The sequence below is a fragment of the Prionailurus bengalensis genome, chromosome A2 (assembly GCF_016509475.1).
Source record: "Prionailurus bengalensis isolate Pbe53 chromosome A2, Fcat_Pben_1.1_paternal_pri, whole genome shotgun sequence".
Taxonomy (NCBI): Eukaryota; Metazoa; Chordata; class Mammalia; order Carnivora; family Felidae; genus Prionailurus; species Prionailurus bengalensis.
The window spans coordinates 18,095,061-18,115,685 of record NC_057348.1 but is presented as its reverse complement, the minus strand read 5'-3'; the positions used below and the strand labels follow the sequence as shown (position 1 = coordinate 18,115,685).

The 20,625-nt window shown below is 42.4% G+C and overlaps 1 protein-coding gene across 4 annotated transcripts in view; it reads left to right on the top strand.

Moving 5' to 3' along the window:
- IP6K2 (inositol hexakisphosphate kinase 2) overlaps positions 1-20,625 on the top strand; it is a 30,440-nt gene that overhangs the window by 865 nt on the left and 8,950 nt on the right. Inside the window, exon 1 of one of the 4 annotated variants that reach the window (XM_043587358.1) lies at positions 2,035-2,160. The exons of 1 other annotated variant lie outside the window; for it this stretch is intronic. Coding sequence is in view for 1 of the 3 variants with exons in the window: in XM_043587355.1 (XP_043443290.1) it covers positions 16,026-16,033 (8 nt within the window). In the remaining 2 variants the exon portion in view is untranslated. Of the gene's footprint in view, positions 1-2,034; positions 2,161-8,115; positions 8,268-15,867; positions 16,034-20,625 lie in introns of those variants that run through there. 2 more of the 4 variants (XM_043587356.1, XM_043587355.1) reach the window with 2 other exon arrangements.

Below are 20,625 nucleotides of genomic sequence, written 5' to 3'. Positions count from 1 at the left end.
ACGTTGTGAAAACAAAATGTGGAAAACAGAAAGCCCGGTGCTCTTACGTACCAGGGAAACAGAACTAGTTACTGCTTGGAATGAAACATTTTGGTAGTTGCACGTAACCCAAGAATAAAATAATAGTTGGAAGAATGAAAGAATAGTTTGAAGAAAAAGTACTGAAACTTTTCAAAAGTGGCTAACAGAGATGTTCCAGTTCACCAGCTTTATGATTTTTTTTTTTTTATAAAGCACCATGATTACGGTAATTTTGATGAATTCTAGTATTTAAAGTATTTGCATTTTTAGTAGGGTTACATTTAAGTGACCTCAGATGCTTATTTACATAGGTTGCTGCTGTGGAGCTCGTATAATTGCATCCTGTAGCCTGGTGTTAAGTATGTGAAGAGAAGTTTCAGGGTGGTGGTGTTACTGTTTTAACTTTAGCCACTATCAGAATTAGAAACCGAGCAAAATGAATACTTTATCATATTTGACATGAAAGGCCAGTTGATGGCTTAGTGACTTTTTCTTTGGAGAAAAAGTCAGTTGAACTGTTAACTGTTACTCCAATTGGTTTATTTGCCTTGTGGCTTTAGAATTCACAGGAATTGTTAGAAAGAAATCAAATGCATGAGAGCCAGCACTAGAGTTGAGATCATTGTAAAAGCCAGTTCAGCAGATGTAATAGAACCTCTGTGCTTCACCATTTCGTAAGTGACAGACCGGTACAACTGTATACTATCCTGGGGTCTGTTGGGCAGCGGAATGTGGGAGGAAGGAGCAACCGCTGACTGGTGAACCTTAGCCAGTCTCCCTTGCAGAGGGGTGCCAGAGCCTTCTGTAGGCACCAGAGATGTCACTGGTATCTAGGCAACAGGGATGAGCCTGAGCCTCCCTGAGGCCAGCTTACCGAGGTGAAAATTTTCCATTGTTGGGATCATAAAGAAGATGCTCTGGGGAAGAATTTTCCCTTTAGGTGAAGTTATGGTACCTAGTGGGATAATCACCCTAACAAATTGAGCACATTGTTTTACAGTGGATGGTAAGCAGATGATTTCTCTTGTGTGATTACGTTTTTGTTTTTTAAATAAATTATATTTTTTGCCTACTTGAATACCAAGTAATAAAAGTAGCAAGTGGTATTAGTATTTTGCAATATACTCTGGGAGCAAGAAAAGGTCCTGTTTCCACAAAATTGAATTTATAGTCCACCTCAGAGTTTGAAGGAAGAGACAGTCTCCTAAGCTTATGAACAGTTGGTTTGGTCTGTCATCCATCACTGGCTTCTGTAGTTACCATCTCCTAGTCCATCTTGTTCCACGTCACTCTGCCTGTCACTCCCCACCTTAAAAAAAAGCTGACTTTTTTTAGGTGGCATACCCCTAGAACATATTTTATGCATAAGTATTTCATTGTGTATCACTAAGAGACAAAGAGCTACCCATGCTATCTACAATGCCATTTTTTTCTGCCTAAAAACCAATGACAGTACATTATTTTTTTCACCCAAATATCTGGTTGTGGTCAAATGTCCCTGATTTTCCCATAATTTTTTTCTTTTACAGTTGATTTATTCATATCAGGATCCAAATAAGATATGCACATTGCATTTGATTGAAGTGTCTCTTTTGTTTCTTAATTTTATATATGCTCATTCTGTTTTCCTTATAGTTATTTTGTTATTGTTGTTTTTTAAATTTTTTTTAACATTTATTTATTTTTAAGACAGCGAGCAGGGGAAGGGGCAGAGAGAGATGGAGACACAGAATCAGAAGCAGGCTCCAGGCTCCGAGCTGTCAGCACAGAGCCCGACTTGGGGCTCAAACTCAGAAACCATGAGATCATGACCTGAGCTGAAGTGGGATGCTCAACTGATTGAGCCACCTAGGTGCCCCTCCTTGTTATTGTTTGGTTGAAGCAATTGTCATTTATCTTTTAGGATTTCCCATACGCTGGCTTTTGCTGATCACACCCTGTGCTTGAGACCTTTTCACTATGATGGCTTGGTTTGAAGGGATTCTTCGTGTAGATCTTTTCAGCGAAGAAGTTGGGAAGGCTTTGCCAAAGCTCATTCAGAACTGAGCCGCAGACCGTGAACTCTGAGGGCTGTCAGGGACCTAAAGGGCCACACAGTGCAAGACCCTCCTCCTCTCTCTCTGTCGTGTGGTCCAAAGGGTATGTATGAGACCTAGATTTCCCATGTGAAACTGGGAGGAGATTCTTAACCCATGGCTTCCAGGGAGGGGGTAGATGTTCTGCCTCTTTGTCTCTTTACAGACCTTCTCTCACACTGCTCAGGCAGTTCTCACCTATAGGGGCCCTGACCCAGTGCTCTTCTTTCTTTGCACATTATTCTTAGAATGCCTTCTGTCTTCCCTTTGTAGGCTATTCCCAAATCTGTTTTCGAATTCGGTTCACTCAAGCTGCAAATCCATTGCTCCCAACTATCTGCTGAACATTTTTTCTTGGGTATTTGACCATCCCCTTATATTTAAGTGTCTGCAGTTCAACTCCGTGAATTCATGAACAAAAACATCCTTGTTCTGATGTGGGAAGGCTCAATATTGGACTCATTCCTCTAATTTGATTCCCTGTATCAGGAGTTCTGAAGATAGAGTCCACAGTTGCTCACATCCCAGACTGTATGTAGAGTTCAGTGAGGATGTGCATTTTTCAGGAGAGAGGCCCACACATCTCAGATTCTTGAGGGGGCCAGTAACCCCCTAAAGGGTTAAGAACAGTGTGGTACACCTAGTCATCTACCAAATCCTGTTTCTCTACTTTCGCCACCCCCTTCCTTCTTTAATTCCCCTGTGTGGGCTGGCCACCAGCCTCCCTAGGTACATTGGAGAAGGCAGGAGAATCTGTGCCCTGCTGAGTGCCACTGAATGTGGGGAGGTCATTCCAGGTGGGACAGGTGTCTGGAGAAGGCAGCTCTGGTGTTTTGGGAGCCCCAGAACCTGGGGGTTCTCAGGACTCTTTCCTACTCCCTGCCCCTGGGATGACAGAGGAGAGACCCTTGAGGGCAGGAAGCTTAGGCTGGGAGAGGCTGGAAAGATCAGCTTGGTCTTGATCCTTATGTCCTCCTAGAGGTTGAAGCTTTACTAGGGGTACTCCTGCTATCATCTCCTTCTTCTAGCAAACTCTCAGGCTCAGGACTGTGAAGGCGGTGTTGTCTCCTTCTCTTTCACCTTTGGTTTTGACATCTTAAGATAACCAGATACTAAGTTCATGAGCCCACAAAGTTACCTGAAACATGTCTATGGTGTAAAAGTAACAGAGTAGCTTGAGAGCTTTCTAAGCACACATAGTTTTTCTTTAAAGGCTTATTTTTCTCCTCTCCTCTTCACACGTGCTTCTTTTTTTATGTTTACTTATTTATTATGAGAGAAAGAGCATGAGTGGAGGAGGGGCAGAGAGGGAGAGAGAGAATACCAAGCAGGCTCTGCACTGCCCATGCAGAGCCCGACATGGGGTTCAATCCTACAAACTGGGAGATCATGACCTGAGCCAGAATCAAGAGTCGGACACTTAACTGACTGAGACACCCAGGTGCCCTTTCACATGTGCTTCTAACGTGTATAAGAATTCTATTTTGTTTACTCCTTAAGTAAGAATGCAGACAGTAGACCCCAATAGATGCTGGTTCTTCTGCCACCGTCCCTCTGCCTATGTCACTGCAGTAGTGACCTGTGAAACCAGGTTTTCCCTTTTCTCTCTGCCAGCTTAATTTCCCACAATCCTTGGTGGCTCACGGACATTACAGGGCAGAGTGAAACTGGGTGCAACCTCTATGCTTTGTCCCAGCAATTCTACTTCTAGGAATTTTCCTACAGAAATACTTCCACAAGAGTGCAAAGACAGCTACAAGGACACTCATTGAATTATTATTGTAATAAATAAGTTAGTGTCAGTAGGGAAGTTAAAAAATGCATTATGATTATGTGTAAATATTATGCTGTCTTTGAAAGGAATTCTGTATGGACAGATACATGGCTAAGGCATATAGTTTAATGGGGAAGAATAGCAAAACAACAAATGTTGAATGATCCTACTTGTGTGAGAAACTGGAGTAGTCAGAATCATAGAGACAGTTGAATGGTGGTTGCCAGGGGCTTGAAGGAAGGGGGACTGGACAGTTAATTGTTTAATGGGTACAGAGTTTTAGTTTGGGAAGATAAAAAGTTTTGGAGATGGGTGGTGGTGATGGTTGTATAAAATGTGAGTATACTTGGTGCCACTGAACTGTACCCCCCAAACAGTTTAAAAGGGTGAATTTTAGGGGTGCCTGGGTGGCTCAGTCGGTTAAGTGTCTGACTTAGGCTCAAATTCTGATCTCACAGTCGTGAGTTCAAGCCCTACGTCGAGCTCTGTGCTGACAGCCTGGAACCTGCTTCAGATTCTGTGCCTCCTTCTCTCTCCCCTGCTTGGATTCTGTCTGTCTCTCTCTCAAAAATAATAAACATTTAAAAAAAAATTTTTTTAAGGTGAATGTTCCATTGTTTCACACATTTCATCACAGTTTTTAAAAAGGTGAGAGAAACAGCCAATTTTACTGGGGGAGATGGGGGAAGCAAAGTAATACATATACAGCCTGATCCTGTTTATGTAAAGAATAGAAAAATGCATGGAAGAAAATCTGCAGGATGAAGAGACTAATAATGGTGGTCATTTTATCACACTTACAACCAGTGAAAAATCTTTATTTTTTTAAAGGCTAAACAGGATATCCTTTGGCACTCCATTCCTCTGCCTGGCGTTGAAGCCTCCTCTCTTTGCACTCCTTCCATGAGCACAGGCTTAGTATGCCCTTATCGCCTCATACTGTCAAGTCCCTCCTGTGACCTCCATTTCCCAGTGGACTCTGGAGGAACTGTAGGGCGGTGGGTAGAGAACAGCCCACGTTTGGGGAGTGCACTGCATGCGAGCCAGGCAGGAGGCTAGATGTTTTACTCTTGTTCCCACCTCAGAGCACCTCTGTAAAACTGTACCATGCCTGGTGTACAGATAAAGACAGGCACCAAGAAGAGGTAACGCACCATTTTTACCCCAATATAAAGCAGGCCTTAACTTTGCCAGGAGAATTTTTTGAGGGGCGCCTGGGTGGCTCAGTCAGTTAAGCATCCGACTCTTGGTTTTGGGTCAGGTCATGATCTCATGGTTAGTGAGTCTGATCCCCGAATTGGGCTCTGTGTTGACAGTGCGGAGCCTGCTTGGGATTCATTCTGTCTGTCTGTCTGTCTGTCTGTCTCTCTCTCTCTCAAAACAAAGAAACTTGAGAAAATAAAAATAAAAGAATTTTTTGATACAGCCCAATAAAAATAAAAGAATTTTTTGTATAAACTTAGAGTACTTGGAAAGTTGGCCTCCCTACAATATTTATTGTTTTTAATTACACATACACATTTAGTTATTATCTAAACAAAATGTATTCCTTTAGAAGTTCTACTTTTTACCCACATATTTCATGAACTCTGTTCCAGCTTGTCTGTGCATCTTTGCCATTCTCAGAGCCACATTTGAAGGTGCTCTCCTTTTTCAAAAAAAAATTTAATGTTTATTTTTGAGAGAGGCAGACAGAGTGTAAGCAGGGGAGGGGCAGAGAGAGAGACAGAGAGAGAGAGAGAGAGACATAGAATCCGAAGCAGGCTCTAGGCTCTGAACTGTCAGCACAGAGCCCAACGCAGGGCTCAGACTCATAAACCAAACCGTGAGATCATGACCTGAGCTAAAGTTGGACGCTTAACCGCCTGAACCACCCAAGCGCCCTAGAGGTGCTCTCCTCTTGAACATTTCCTTCTCACTTCTTAGTGGTAGAGATGTGACATTGTTACCGGAACCGCTACCCTGAACTGGTTGTGATCTCTTGGGTGTGATCCTGCTACTGTGTTGATATATGTATATTTTTCTAAGTAACAGTATTACATACCATATAATGCATCCCAAAAGGAATGCTGTATCCTTCATCCTCAGTGTAGCTCCCCTCCCTACTGGCTCTCTCTCTCTCTCTCTCTCTCTTTTTCTTTTTAATGCTTATTTATTTATTTATTATTTTTTTTAAATTCTTATTTATTTTTGAGAGAGCATGAACAGGGGAGGGGCAGAAAGAGAGGGAGACAAGAGGATTTGAAGCAGGTTGTATGCTGAGAGCAGAGAGCCCGATGTAGGGTTCAAACTCACAAACTGTGAGATCATGACCTGAGCCAAAGTCAGACGCCACCCAGGTGCCCCCTCACTGGCTCTTCAGTCTTCCTGAAAGTCTTCTCACCTTGGCCTGTTTTAAAGGGCACCACTGCACTGGGTTAAGCTCTGGGGATGGAGGGAGGAAGCAAGCTCTTCCTGGTGTTGGTTGTGATGATATACCCCACAGGTACTTGCCTTGGGATCAGGGAGGCTGTAGCACATTACCATTTTGCCATTTTACATGGGAGGTTGGAGGGGAGATGAGGACATCTTTTTACCCAGAAAGTTTGTTGGACCTGACCGTAGTCCACATCTGGCTCAAGTGCACCTTGGGTTCATTTTTCTGTTTACAGACATTTTCTCCAGTCTTTTTCAAGGTTGTGTATTTGTTTTTAATGTAAATTTGCATAAGTAGGGTTCTCTTCTAAGTGAAATTACACTAATTCAATTCTACAAGTAAGGATTAAGCTATGGTGACACATGAGCATTATCATTATATTCTGGCTAAAAGTTAATATTCTAGTAACAAAAAGTTTTTGTACTTAATGCCTCTGAGATGCCACTTAGTTAAGATTGAAATGGTTGGGAGGATGAAAGCTCCTAAATGTGGTCTTCAGGTCAGAACAGATAGCAAAACAAGCATGTGGTTAAACAGAAGTCATGCCTTGGTTTGATTTTAAATGTTCATGAAATGTAGCTGTTGGTGAAGATACATAGCACCTACAGCATCCTGCCCACAAAAAAATAGAAGTAACAGCTCCAGCAGCTGCTCATGGGACCCTCACTATGCTAAGTCTTTCACCTGTGTTCTTTTTGTTCCTGGGGTAATCTCATCCCACCCTGAACTGAAGGATTTGAGGCTTTGGGTTGTTTTTGAAACCCTTGTGACTTGGAGATGGAGCTCTAGTACCTGCTGTCATAAACTCCTTAGGACAGCCGGAATCAGTCTGGGCCTCTTGGGCTGCTTCTGCTTGCTTTCTGTTGTAGAGAATTCACAAAACTTTCTTTGCACTGCTGGGTTTGTTTGCTTTTTTTTTTTTTTTTTTTATTAAAATTTTTTTTTTCAGCGTTTTTTATTTATTTTTAGGACAGAGAGAGACAGAGCATGAACGGGGGAGGGGCAGAGAGAGAGGGAGACACAGAATCGGAAACAGGCTCCAGGCTCTGAGCCATCAGCCCAGAACCTGACGCGGGGCTCGAACTCCCGGACCGCGAGATCGTGACCTGGCTGAAGTCGGACGCTTAACCGACTGCGCCACCCAGGCGCCCCTGTTTGCTTGTTTTAACTCATTCTTGTGAATGTATTTAACTGAAAGTCATAATTGATCAAAATGGGAGGTTATTTAGTTTTGTTCTGTGTATCCATCCATTTATCTTACTTCAGGCACTAATACATGTTTTAGAAATTGAGTGTCCAATCCCAGGCCAAGGAAGATTAAAACTTTTCTTTTAAGGAGATAAGATGTGTTAGAGACAAAGAAGCAGAACACCTGGCTAGTGTTGTTATTTCTGCTCCAGACTTTTCTATCCCTAGCTGCACACTCAGAAATGAGGGACCCCATGGGTTGTGTGAGCTCTGTCTTACTCTTTTGGGGAATGTAAAAATCTTGCATCCCCCTTCAAAGCTTGTTTTATAAGAATAGTAGATTATTTTTGTTTAACAAGTATAAAACTCATGCTAGATACGAATTTTTACTGTAACCCTCCTCCCTACCTTTTTTATCTGGGATTGAGATCCCAGGTCTATACAACTTTGGTATCTTTGCTAAGGCTGCAGCAACTTTTGTCTTGGGATTAACCTAGCTCCACGCTTGCCTTCTTTCACTCTGATGCCCATTTGTTTAAAATGTGCTTGAAACTTGGTGTCTGTGGACTGCACCTTTAGCTCATTCCTCCCCTTTTCATGAGCAACAAGTGATGCTCTATCTCTGGAGTTCTCAGTTTAGCTTCTTTTACAGGGTGCTCTGTGGAGGTGTGTGAACCCAGCACCTGTTGGTTCTCATGCTAAACAGAATCATACTGTTTCCTTGAGAGACTGTCTATAGAGTTACCCAACAAAGGAAGAGGAAGGGTGGATATAGAATACATGACCAAAGAATGTATGTATATTTTTTAAAGTTTGTTTGCTTATGTATGTATGTATGTATGTTTATTTTTTGAGAGAGAGACACAGAGTGTGAGCAGGGGAGGGGCGCAGAGAGAGGGAGACAGAATCTGAAGCAGGTGAGCTTGTGAGATCATGACCTGAGCCAAAGTCAGGTGCTTAACTTACTGAGCCACCCAGGTGCCCCTAAAGTTTATTTATTTTGAGAGAGAGTGAGAGAGAGAGCACCAGCATGGGAGGGGCAGAGAGAGAGGGAGAAAGAGAATCCCATGCAGGTTGTGCACTGTCAGTGCAGAGCCCGATGTGGGGCTTGATCTCATGAACCACTGTGAGATCATGACCTGAGCCGAAATCAAGAGTTGGCCGCTTAACCTACTGAGCCACCCAGGTATCCCAAAGAATGTATATTTGTATGAGCTTGAACAACCTGACAGGAAAAACATACAGTACTCTTAAACCACTTAATTGCACACTGCTGAGATTATGGTCTCCTAAATGAGTTCTTAATGAACATTTTCAAGTTTTCTGCTATTATGAGTAGAGGTTTTACATGTAAGGCAATGAAAGATGTCCTTCCATGAACAGTATGTCTTCTCTGAGGTGAGTGCTTCTGGAGGAGAGAGAGTGGAGTTGGTTGCCAACTCCCTGCTGAGGGTCTGGGTTTCTCTTCATCTATGTTCTTATTGGAGAGTATGGGAACACACGTGTCTTTTCCCCAGGTCCTTTGAGCTGCCCCTGCCCCTGCCCCTTGTAGTATCTATGCTTGGCTTTATGGGACAAACACAGCAACACCTTCACAGGGTTGCATGCTTGAGGACCTTAGGGTTGATTGGGATGCTGCACCTACCTTGAGAGCCCAGGGGAAGACTGTAAGCACCAGATGCAGAATCCTGGGGCATTTGGAAGTGTGGACCTTGCAGAGGTGCCAGGTGGGAGCTGACAGACTCTGGGCCCTGAAACACTGATGGATGTGGCCAGCAGGTCTAGGGCAGGTGAAGGCTAGGAAAGGAGGAAACAGGCTGCCCTCTTCCAGGAATGATTCATTTCACTCTCAGAAGAGTGTGTGTGTGTGTGTGGTTTTTTGTTTTTATAGAGAGAGCATGTGTGTACAGGGGGGACAGAGGGAGAGAGAGAGAGAATCTCTCCATGCCCAGCCAAGCACACAGAGTTGATGCAGGGCTTGATCCCACAGCTGTGAGATGAGCCGAAATCAAGAGTTGGATGTTTGACTGAGCCAGCCAGGCACCCCAAAAGAGTGTTTTTATTTTGAAAATACTGGAGGTTCTTTGTATAGAACCAAAGAAAGGGAACACAGTGGCAAGATGTCAAAAGTGAAAGTGCCCCATTGGCCTTCCCTCCCAGTCCTCAAATGTGCTCTTGAGTGACTGAAGTCACTGCCCTTCTCACAAGCTGGCTGATTCCAAAGAAGTCAGTGTATTATTTGCTTCAGAACTGTGGATGTGGTTGAACTTGATTTCCTCAAAGTTTCTTAGTATTTTGCTATGCTTTATTTTGGAAAGAAATCTCAGGACTTATGGAGGATGACTGGCAAATGGCTCTATGTTAGGACAAAGTGCTGTGACCTGTGCCAGTGTCAGGAATTTTTTCATGCCCGTATCTCATTCTTTTTCTGGCTGGTCGTGGAGGAACACTGAGTATACTGAGTGGTTTGTGATAAAAGCTGCCAGATTGGTGCTTTGAGCCTGGGACACTTTGCAAACCCTTGAGGAAAGTATTAACTAAGTGAGGTTTTGCAAGGACCTGGAGCAAATTGTGCCCCCTGGACATATAGGACCTGGTGCAGTGCAGGATACACTTTGGTCCCTCCATCAGCAGGTACAGCACTCAGGGTGTCGGCCTAGGCATGTCAGGGATGCCTGGGTTCTGTGGCTGCCCATGAGGACTGAATCATTTTTGGCTCCCTGTGTTTTAGAGGATGAGCTCGTGTGTCATCTGGTTAGGGAACCAGCTGAGGGATGAGTAGGGGTAAACATCAACAACATGCAGAGAACATATAATCTTGCCTGAAGCCAATGGACCGTTATTTGTCAGCAAAAGAGAGAACTGTGACTCAAGGTAGGAAAGTCCCTCATGGATAGAGCCCTCACAGCAATTTCGGCTGCAGTCTGAGGCAGCCATTTCTGTGTGTTTCTGTTGTGTGTATTTTTTAGGGGGTGGTGGGAGTCATAGACTGCACCAAGGAGGAGGAGACTAGAAATGAGAATTGCCCTTGAAAGAGGAGTAATGGGCTTCTTTCTAAGGAGGACTGACAATTCTTGGTGTATGTATGAAATACATTTTGTTATTTAAAAGAAAATGTGATTCTCAGATAAAGAAGACATGTGACACCTTAGAATCAATAATTTCAATTTCCTTGAAGGAGTCGTGCTATGCTTTTAGCTAAAAAAAGCTTTTTAAGTTGCTAAAACTTTGTAATTCTATCAGTGTAACTCTGATGAACATATTTCTAGGTAGGCTGAAAGTTCCTTCTCATCCCCTTCCATTTTGGGACCCTCTAGTCTTTCATTCCAGAAATCTAATTTAACAAGACAGAGAGATGGGGTAATGTGTCATGCTGGTGGTTCTAGAGAGGAGAAGCATCTGAGAGGCTGCTGCTTCCCTTACAGAAAAGCTTGTCTGGATTTTTGGAACAGAATCTGGTGTTTTATTTGTTCCTCAGCATTGGGGGAAAGATCTGTGTTATTATGGCTTTAATGAAACAGTTCCATGTACAGCTTACAGCTTTTCACTTATTAGAACTAGAATAAAGGGGCACCTGGGTGGTTCAGTCAGTTGTGCGTCTGACTTCAGCTCGGGTCATGATCTCACGGTTCGTGAGTTCGAGCCCCGTGTCAGGCTCTGTGCTCAACAGCTCAGAGTCTGGAGCCTGCTTTGGATTCTGTGTCTCCCTTTCTCTCTACCCCTTCCCCACTTGCTCGCTCACTCTCTCTCTCTCAACAATAAATAAACATTTAAAAAAAATTTTTTTTAACTAGAATAAAATGCTAACGAGGGAGAAAATGAACACCTAGTCTTGGACCACAGGCATCTGTGTCAAGTTGATGCAGAGATTGTGTCTTGTCTCTGGCCCTGCTGCTTCAGTGGAGCCAGTGCCTACTATGGCATTGGGAGGATGGGGGGAGGCGGGGCAGACAGACACCTTGCCAGCCCGCCAGCCAGGCTGCAGCTCCTTTAAGGTTAGGACTAGGATTCCAGCCATTCTTAGCAGTGACTCTTTCATTTCAGGTACCTGGTTTTTGTGGTGACGTATACCTGTTATGGTGACCTCAGTACCCGGCACCTCAGTATGCCCATCATGGCCATGTCTACTCCAGAGGGCTGTTGTAAGAGCAAGGGTGTTACAGAACAGACTAAGTGCTCCAAAATGGGAGCTCTGGTCTCTAGCATGTTTGTATCACGTTGTCATTGAAGTTTGAGGAGTTGGTTACTTCCTTTTCTGATCTTCCAACACCTTGTATACACCTTAGGGTATGTGGGGGTTGTTAACATATGGTCCATCTCCCAGGGTCTTCATCATGGAGTGGAGCTCTGAGCATGCAGTGTGGGCTAGGGCAGTGTTGGATGAGCTTAAAACCTTTAAGAGCTAAACAACTATCTGGGTTTTCCTATTTTAGTCTTAGTGATTTCTTGTCTTTTTTCACCTCTACTATTTTTCCTCCCTGTTGTAAAGATAATATATGCTCTGAGTTTGAGACTATTACAAGAAGTTTGGGACATTTAGAAAACTGAAAAGAAAGGAATAACGTCTTACTACTTGGTACAAGGCAGATCCAGGTTTTGTGCTGTCTGAAGTTTATATAATGTAATATGAATATATACATAATTTATTTATATAAATATATAATTATAACTGCCATCTTTAAACAAAAGAATTTACAATTATGAAACCAAGTAGGTAGGAAAGTGAGGATCTGTTTAGATTGAAAAAAAATCAGAAGATACACATTTCAAAATCAGACAAATACTACAACTGCAATACTTTCCCCCCTACATTTTGAGGCAGCATTTTGGTTACCTCTTCTGTGACAACAGTGTTATAATGTTTCTATAGAAAGGGCATACAGTTGCTCCCCTAGGTTGATGCTCATCTGCTTTCTCTTGTTGACAACTTAGAACAGTTTCTTTCAGCTTCACAACTCGTCCTATGTCATGTAAATTTTTAGAACGTTGTCAAATTTGGGAAACCTGTATCAAGTTTTTTTCACACCTGAGCTGGGAGACTTGGAGGCATTCAACTTTTTTTTTTAAGTTGCCATTTTTAGGTGCACCTGGGTGGTTCAGTCTGTTAAGCCTCTGACTCTTGGTTTTGGCTCAGGTCATGATCTTACAGTTTTGTGAGTTTGAGCCCTGTGTTGGGTCTGTGCTGAATGTGTGGAACCTGCTTGGGATTCTCCCTCTCTCCCTGCCTCTCTCCAATTCGTGCTGTCTCTCTCTCTGTCTTCCTCTCTCTCTCTGAAAAATAAACGTTAAAAGAAATAAAGTTGTCTTTTTTTAACATTTATTTATTTTGAGAGAGTGCGAGCAGGGGAGGGGCAGAGAGAGGAGAGAGGGAATCTCAAGCAGGCTTTTGCGCTGTCAGTGCAGAGCCCGATGCAGGGCTGGAACTCACAAACCATGAGATCATGACCTGCACCAGAATTAAGAGTTGGATGTTCAGCTGACTGAGCTACCCAGGTGTCCCAAGGCATACAGCATATTTAATGCAGTGGCAGTGATGAAAGGGCCTTGGAAGGGGGTGGGACAGCCATGACCTCTGTGAGTAGCTGGTACTTTTTAAAATTTTTGTGTGTATGTGGTAAAATATACTTTACGTAAAATTTACCATTTTAACCATTTTTATTGTATGATTCAGTAGCATAGCTGGTACTTTTTGACAGTCTTTTTCTCTATAATTCTTTGGACATAGTTGAGACAATATAGATTATACAATTTTTATATCTTGCTTTCATTTAAAAGAGTATATCATAAGCATTTTTTCTCAGATTGTTTAAAAATTGTAAAATTGATAAACTTTTTATAATATCTCGATAGTTCATCATGCACTCTTCTGTTACTTGACATGGAAGTGAGTGCGATCACAATGGGGTATAAGAGATACCTTGATCTCTGTGGTGCAGCGGTGGGAGTTTTCCTGAGGTTGGTAGTTTGATGCCCTGTACTCAGATGGGTCAATCTGGTCAGCCTCTATCCTTGCCTCCCACAAGGCACATGTTGACAGCTTTCCTCTTACTTCCTGGCTTTATTTTGCTAAAACTCCTTTTTGTGTATTCATTTTGTTATCAAGGGTTGTGCCTCATCTGGTACCCAGCTTCCCCAAAAGTCCAGGTCATGCAGGGAATGATTTTCCTTCTGCATTGTCTTGCTGAGATAACTTACTTAAATAAAGCTGGATGGCAGACCCACCAGTGTTGCTGAAAGAGGCCTTCAGCAGAGACTCAGCACCAACCCATGGCCATTCTTTGCTTTGCCTGCACAAGATGGGGATGATCATCTTGTAGTGATAACTTTGCAAAGTAAAAGGTTTGAGTCTTTGGGATGTGAACTTTGAACCAACACAGAATTTCTGATTGCTAGTTAGTATATTTGTTTTAAACTATGATAGAATTTTAATCTTGTTGAGGCCACATTTTTAAAGTTTATTCTTCAGTGACCATTCTTTCCCTGCCTGATTTTCTACAAGAGATAATTTTCCAGGAAGTTGATTGTCATTACATTAAGAGCTTAAGCTTTGTTTACATGAAATGTTTCCACATCACCAGGTCCCACATGAGTGTTAGGTGCAGAGTCTTTCATTTATATTCCTCAGTTATTGTAGACTTGATAGATGGGGAATTATAAATGCAAAATTAATACCAGTCGGTGCTCAGAATACATTTTGTAAAGTGTGTTGCATGCCTCATTTTAATAATTGTACCCACTGTATGTATGATTGGTTTGGGTTTGGATAATTGCAGTGGTTGCCTTTTGAGTTCTCTGTGTTAATCTGTGTGTGACAGGTGTTCATGACGCAGTAGTGATTTTGAGGCACATCCTGTGAAGTGCCTACTCTGTTCGTGTTCTTCTGGACTCTGGAGATTCAGCAGTGAACGGAGCGGTCAGAAATCTCTGATTTTATGGACCTTTGTTTTTTGGTGGGGTCAGGGTCAGGGATAACAAAAAATAAACAAGACAAATAATAAAACATAGTATGTTACATAGTGATAGGTACTAAAGAGAAATACAGCAGGGTTGTATAAGGGAGTGTGGACAGGGAGATATGTTACTTTCAGATGGGGTAGCTAATAAGGAAGTCCTCATTAAACAAGTCATTTTGGGGCGCCTGGGTGGCTTAGTCGTTTGAGCGTCCAACTTCAGCTCAGGTCATGATCTCACGGTCCGTGGGTTCAAGCCCGGCGTCGGGCTCTGTGCTGACAGCTCAGAGCCTGGAGCCTGCTTCGGATTCTGTGTCTCCCTCTCTCTCTGACCCTCCCCCATTCATGCTCTGTCTCTCTCTGTCTCAAAAATAAATAAAACATTAAAAAAAAATTTTAAAGAAGTCACATTTGTATGAAGAGCTGAGGAGGTAAGAGAGTAAGCCAAGGGGGTACCCAGGGGAAAAGTGTACAAAGCAGAGGGAATGGCAAGTGCAAAGGCTCTGAGGTGGGTGTATTCCAGGCATGTTTGAGAAATAACAAGGAAACTAGTATAAGAGGAGCCGACTTGATGCTGATTTTTCTTTCCTTCTGGGTGTTTTACAAGAAAGGCTTATTAAGGGCCTTCATGCTTCTGTTTTGCTTGATTATAAAGGATGTTTTGCTTTGACTTTATAAGAATTAAAAAAGATAACCATGCAATTGGTTATAGTCTGAGTAGGGGCACCTGGGTGGTTCGGTCGGTTAAGAGTCCAATTAGTTTTTTGTTTTTTTTTTTTTACAATTTTTAAATTTTAACTTGTTTTATTTTTTATTTTTTAAAATTTACATCCAAATTAGTTAGCATATAGTGCAACAATGATTTCAGGAGTAGATTCCTTAGTGCCCCTTACCCATTTATCCCATCACCCCTCCCACAACCCCTCCCGTAACTCTCAGTTTGTTCTGCATATTTATGAATCTTTTCTGTTTTGTCCCCCTCCCTGTTTTTATATTATTGTTTCCCTTCCCTTCTGTTCATCTGTTTTGTCTCTTAAAGTCTTCATATGGGTGAAGTAATATGATTTTTGTCTTTTTCTGACTAATTTCACTTACCAGAATACCTTCCAGTTCCATCCACGTAGTTGCAAATGGCAAGATTTCATTATTTTTTTTGATTGCCAATACTCCATTGTATATATATACCACATCTTCTTTATCCATTCATCCATCGATGGACAAAGCGTCCAATTCTTGATTTCAGCTCAGGTCATGAGCCCCGAGTCGATTTTCTGTCTCTGCCCCTCCCCACAGCTTGCGCACGCATGCGCATACTCTCTCAAAATAAATAAATAAACTTAAAAAAAAAAAAAAAAGTCTGCCAGTATTAAGAGCCTGATAAAAATTAGGCTTTCAAAGGGAGCAAATGGCTTTAGGATTAGCATTGGGTGTCATGGATTTACAAGGGGAAATTTGGCTATCTCTGAAAGTCTGTACCATCTGGCAATGCCTTCACAGAAAGGGAGGCGTCCGCACTTTGACCAAGATGGTGACCCAGGCTGACCTTGGCAGGAGTGACTCATAGATGCTCAGTGTAAGGCAAATGACCCGAGTGAGAACAGATGGGAAGGTAAATTTCATCCAGTGCATTTGCATGTAGAAACTATTTAAAAGCTAATATGATCTTTTTAAATACAATTTTTTTCTGATTATTAAAATAATATATACTTATGAAAATTTGGTAAATTAAAAAGTATAAGAAAAAATTTAATCCCTTTATTGAAGTGTAAATTATATACAATAAGATTCATCAATTTTAAGTCTAATTTTATGAGTTTTGACAAATTTATGCAGTCATATAATTACTGCCCCAGTCATAGCTAAAACACTGTCATTACCCCTAAAAGTTCTCTTGGTCCCCTTTGCAGTAAATCCTATTCTCCTACTTCTGCAACTGCCTATCTACTTTCTATAGTTCTGCTTTTTCTAGAATTTTGTATAAATGGAATCTTATAGCACATAGTCTTTTCTAATTGGCTTTTTTTCACTTCTGATGTTTTTGTGATGAATCTTTGTTGTTGCATGTATCAGTACATTCACTTTTATTACTGAATAATACTGCATTATATGGATATACCACAGTTTGTTTATTCATTCACCCATTTGATGGATGTTTGGGTTTCCACCTTTTGGCTGCTGTAAATAGTGCCTCTATGATCATTCATGTATAAGCCTATGTGGACATTTGTTTTAATTTATCTTAGGCATATGCATATGTAGGATTGTTGGGTCATATAATAAGTATATGTTGAACTTTTTAAGAAACTGCCAAACTGTTTTCTGAAGCGGCTGTTACCTTTTTGCATTCCTACCAGCAGTGTTTAAGAGTTCAGTGACTGACCCTGGTGGTGGAGTCATGGGTTATGTGCAGATGCCGTATGGTGGCGGCTGTGGGGCTCAGGGAGAGCAGGTGTAGATGGTGAGTGTTGATTTTCCACCATCAGGCTAGTGTGCCTCACAACATTCCCTATCACTATCCAGCCCTGGGCCTTTTCTTGAGGCAAATAAGTGGCCCCAGCACACTCCATTTGTAGCCTCATTAAACTAAATTCTAGATGTGTGAGCTAACGGCTCAGGGCTTTTCATGAGTCATAGTTGTTTTATTTGCAATATTTTAGAAGCTAAGATTATTAAGGTGTTGTTTCCAGTAAATTCTTCAACCAGTTTGACAGATTTAGGGAGATGGACTGTGGAGGAAATCTGTGTCCTGTCCTAGGATGAATTATGTTGTTTTCCTTACCTGTTCAGAGTTCATGGGCCAATGTGAGGCAATGTGGAAAATAAAATAGATGCTAAATCTGAAGGCAGTATTTTGTTTTCCACCCCCCCCCCCCCCTTGGTACAGGGTCCACACATTGCATGGACATCTCAGTAACCATTAATACTCTAGGATTCTTGGGAAACTGGGCCTTAGACTTTGGATGTTTAAAAACCATTGAGAGAACCCTCTGCTCAAACCACATGTGGAACAGAGAAAGAGCAGGTGAAAAAGCAGGTGTTTTGGGTACTTTTCTTCCTTCTGGCCAGGTTGAGGCCACTAATACGCTGCTCTGTAATCCTTGGGAAGTTTGATTTCTTCAATTTCCCACAGAGATAGGGCCTATAAGGGAAGCTAGACTGGAAGCTCCACTTCTTTGTCTGCACCCCAAATGTAAGAAATATGTAGTACAGTGAAGCCATACATATGTTCATATTGAGAGATTGAACATAATTGAAATAAAACAATCACAAAACAGGACTTACATTATTATGTGCAATACAATGATACTTTCTGTTTTTTAAGTTTATTTATTTATTTTGAGAGAGAAAGGGAGAGAGGAGCGAGTGGGGGAGAGGCAGGCAGAGAGAGAGAGAGAGAGAGAGAGAGAGAGAATATGAATGAATCCCAAGCAGCCTGCGCACTTCAGTGCAGAGCCCGATGCAGGACTCAAACTCATGAACTATGAGATCATGACCTGAGTTGAAGTCAGACACTTAACTGACTGAGCCACCCAGGTGCCCCTATTTTTTTTCTATATGATTAAAACAAACAAGTATTCACTAATTGCATTACACCACCCACAGAGTAGAGATCTACTTCAGGCCTCTCTTCTCCATTTTAGAAACCAGAAAACTGGAACCCAGAGGGAGCCAGGGACTTGGAGTCTTTCTCTAAGCAGTCGAGTGGCGGAAGTGGGACTGGAACCCGGCTTCACCTCATTACAGGATAATCACTTGTCTCCCTAACATCACCTCACATTTGGCAGTTTCCTCTGTCATCAGCTTGCCTCAGGCAAGGGTTGGCTTTATTTTTCTTGCATCTCTACCCAAGATGATGATTACTCTCCAGTGAGCAATGTCCTACGGACTGCCAGAGTTGGGTGCTGCAGGGAGGGTGGCAAGGTGCCATGTCATACCCAGCAGCTAATGAATACACTGAGGACCTGGGAGTAGATGGAGACATTCACCTGGCCTTTTGGCCTCTAGCCACACTCCTGCACCATACTAGAGAGTGCTATGAAGGACCGGCTTTTGTTTTTGAGCTTTGGTGTGGAGGTGGGTAAAAGATGCCTGGAGAGAGATATTTTTCTATTTAATTGAATAAAGTTAAGGAATCTTGGACAGAGTTGGAAAGGGATTTGCATTGGTGTTAGCATTACTGACAACGAAAGCAGTTTATACTCGTATGAAAGGTTTGGATTGTTTCTAAAGCCTGGACCATGAGGAACATCTTGTGCAATAACAATTTAATAATTATGGTACCTGGTTCGTGCTTGGGTACTTACTGGCAGACCGACTGTGAGTCAGTACAGTAGCTTTCCTTTGGTATTGCTCGTACTCCTGAGGTCTTTTCAGTGGGTTATTATGAACTGGTCTGTGTAAACCTGGAGAAAGGGCTTGTGTGGCCAAGTATACCAGAGCTCCACCTTCTGGAGAGAGTCTGGAATGTCTGGAATGTACTCATTCTTTGAACTGATTGTCACAGAACCCTTCCCAGCACTTGCCCTCCTGAGGGCTTCTGTGATGCTGAGAAGGTGGTGCCAGGAGAGGAATCAGGACCTTTGATTTTCATCTCTTTGCATTTGGCACCCACAGTCAGTTCTCTCTAAAAAGAGATTAATACCAGTTGAAACTCTTAAAGAGAACTTTATAAATATATAGGAAATAATACAAATATAAATATAAAACATAGGGGCGCATCTGGGTGGCTCAGTCGGTTGAACATCCAACTCTTGACTTCGGCTCAGGTCATGATCAGATCATGAGGTTGAGTCGTATATGGGGCTCTGCGTTAACAGTGTGGAGCCTGCTTGGGATTCTCTCTCTTCTCTCTCTGCTCATCCCCCGCTTTTGCGTGCACGTGCGCGCTCTCTCTCTCAAAATAGTAAATAAACTTAAAAAATAAAAAATATAAGTACATGGTGAAGGCACTCTCACAACAGGCTAAGTGTCCCATGGATGTAGGAGTACTGTATGAAGGTACTAATGCCAGAGACCCTGGGCACTAGAGGTGGCCCTATGACGGCATCCAAAAGATTGAGGTTCATTTGGGAGCTTATTGTCCCTGGCCCTTCCCTCACCTCCCCAAAGCAGTGTCATTGTTTGCAACAGAGAGAATAGTGTCTTCCTCACAGAAGGTATCTCAAGGACCAAATGAGGTAAGTTCCTGTGATGAGCCAACAACATTTAATAGGTGCTTTACTCACCTTAGAGGACAGTGGACCCATCTTTAGCAGACCTATTCTTACCCAGCATGTCAGCTGGGGTAATGGAAACTGGAAGAGTTGCCATTAAAAACCCTATATGGGGGCGCCTGGGTGGCTCAGTCAGTTGAGTGACCGACTTCGGCTCAGGTCATGATCTCACAGTTTGTGAGTTCAAGCCCCACGTCAGGCCTGGAGCCTGCTTCCGATTCTGGGTCTCCCTCTCCCTTTGCCCCTCCCCCTCTCATGCTCTGTCTCTCTCTGTCTCAGAAATAAATAAACATAAAAGAAAAAAAAAGTAAAAAAAAAAAAAACAAAACCCTGTATGTTTGATGAAATGGCCTACAATGCTGTTAAGTAGTGGTAGTAGCAACCATGTAGTCTGTAAATTATAGACAGGAAACAGAACTAGCTTGACATGCCTTGAAGTGGTTAACAATTGTGTAGAGGTTGCTTTGCTAAGATCTGGGGTGTTTAGTGATGCAAAGTCAGGTCTAAGGCCTAAACCTCAGAGTGGATGAGAGCCCTGATTAGGGTAGGAGCACAGCTTTGGTTTAAAGGTGTGCCCCAGCTTTTGGAGATCAGGATAGAACTGATAAAAATAGTCAGTGACCTAGAACACCGTGTATCTTTTTAAATGGAGTTAGCCAGCCTTGATCAGTTGTTTTTAGATACAGACGTTAATCATTAAAGCTAGGCCCAAGCTCCACTGCTAATAAGGTTAATGGGGCTTGTCTTTGGCCTTGGGGTGGGGGTGGGGGGTGGACACCCTGGGGGAGTAGATCTTACTAGATGGTGACTAAGCAGGTTTTCCTTTTAACTGCATTTTATAAAAGTACAATTAACGACTAAGAGTGAACCCTAATGTAAACTATGATGATGTGTCAATGTGGGTTCATCATCATTTGTAACAAACGTACCACTATGGTGGGAGATATTGGTAATGGGGAAGGCAACACATGTGTGGGAGCAGGTGGTT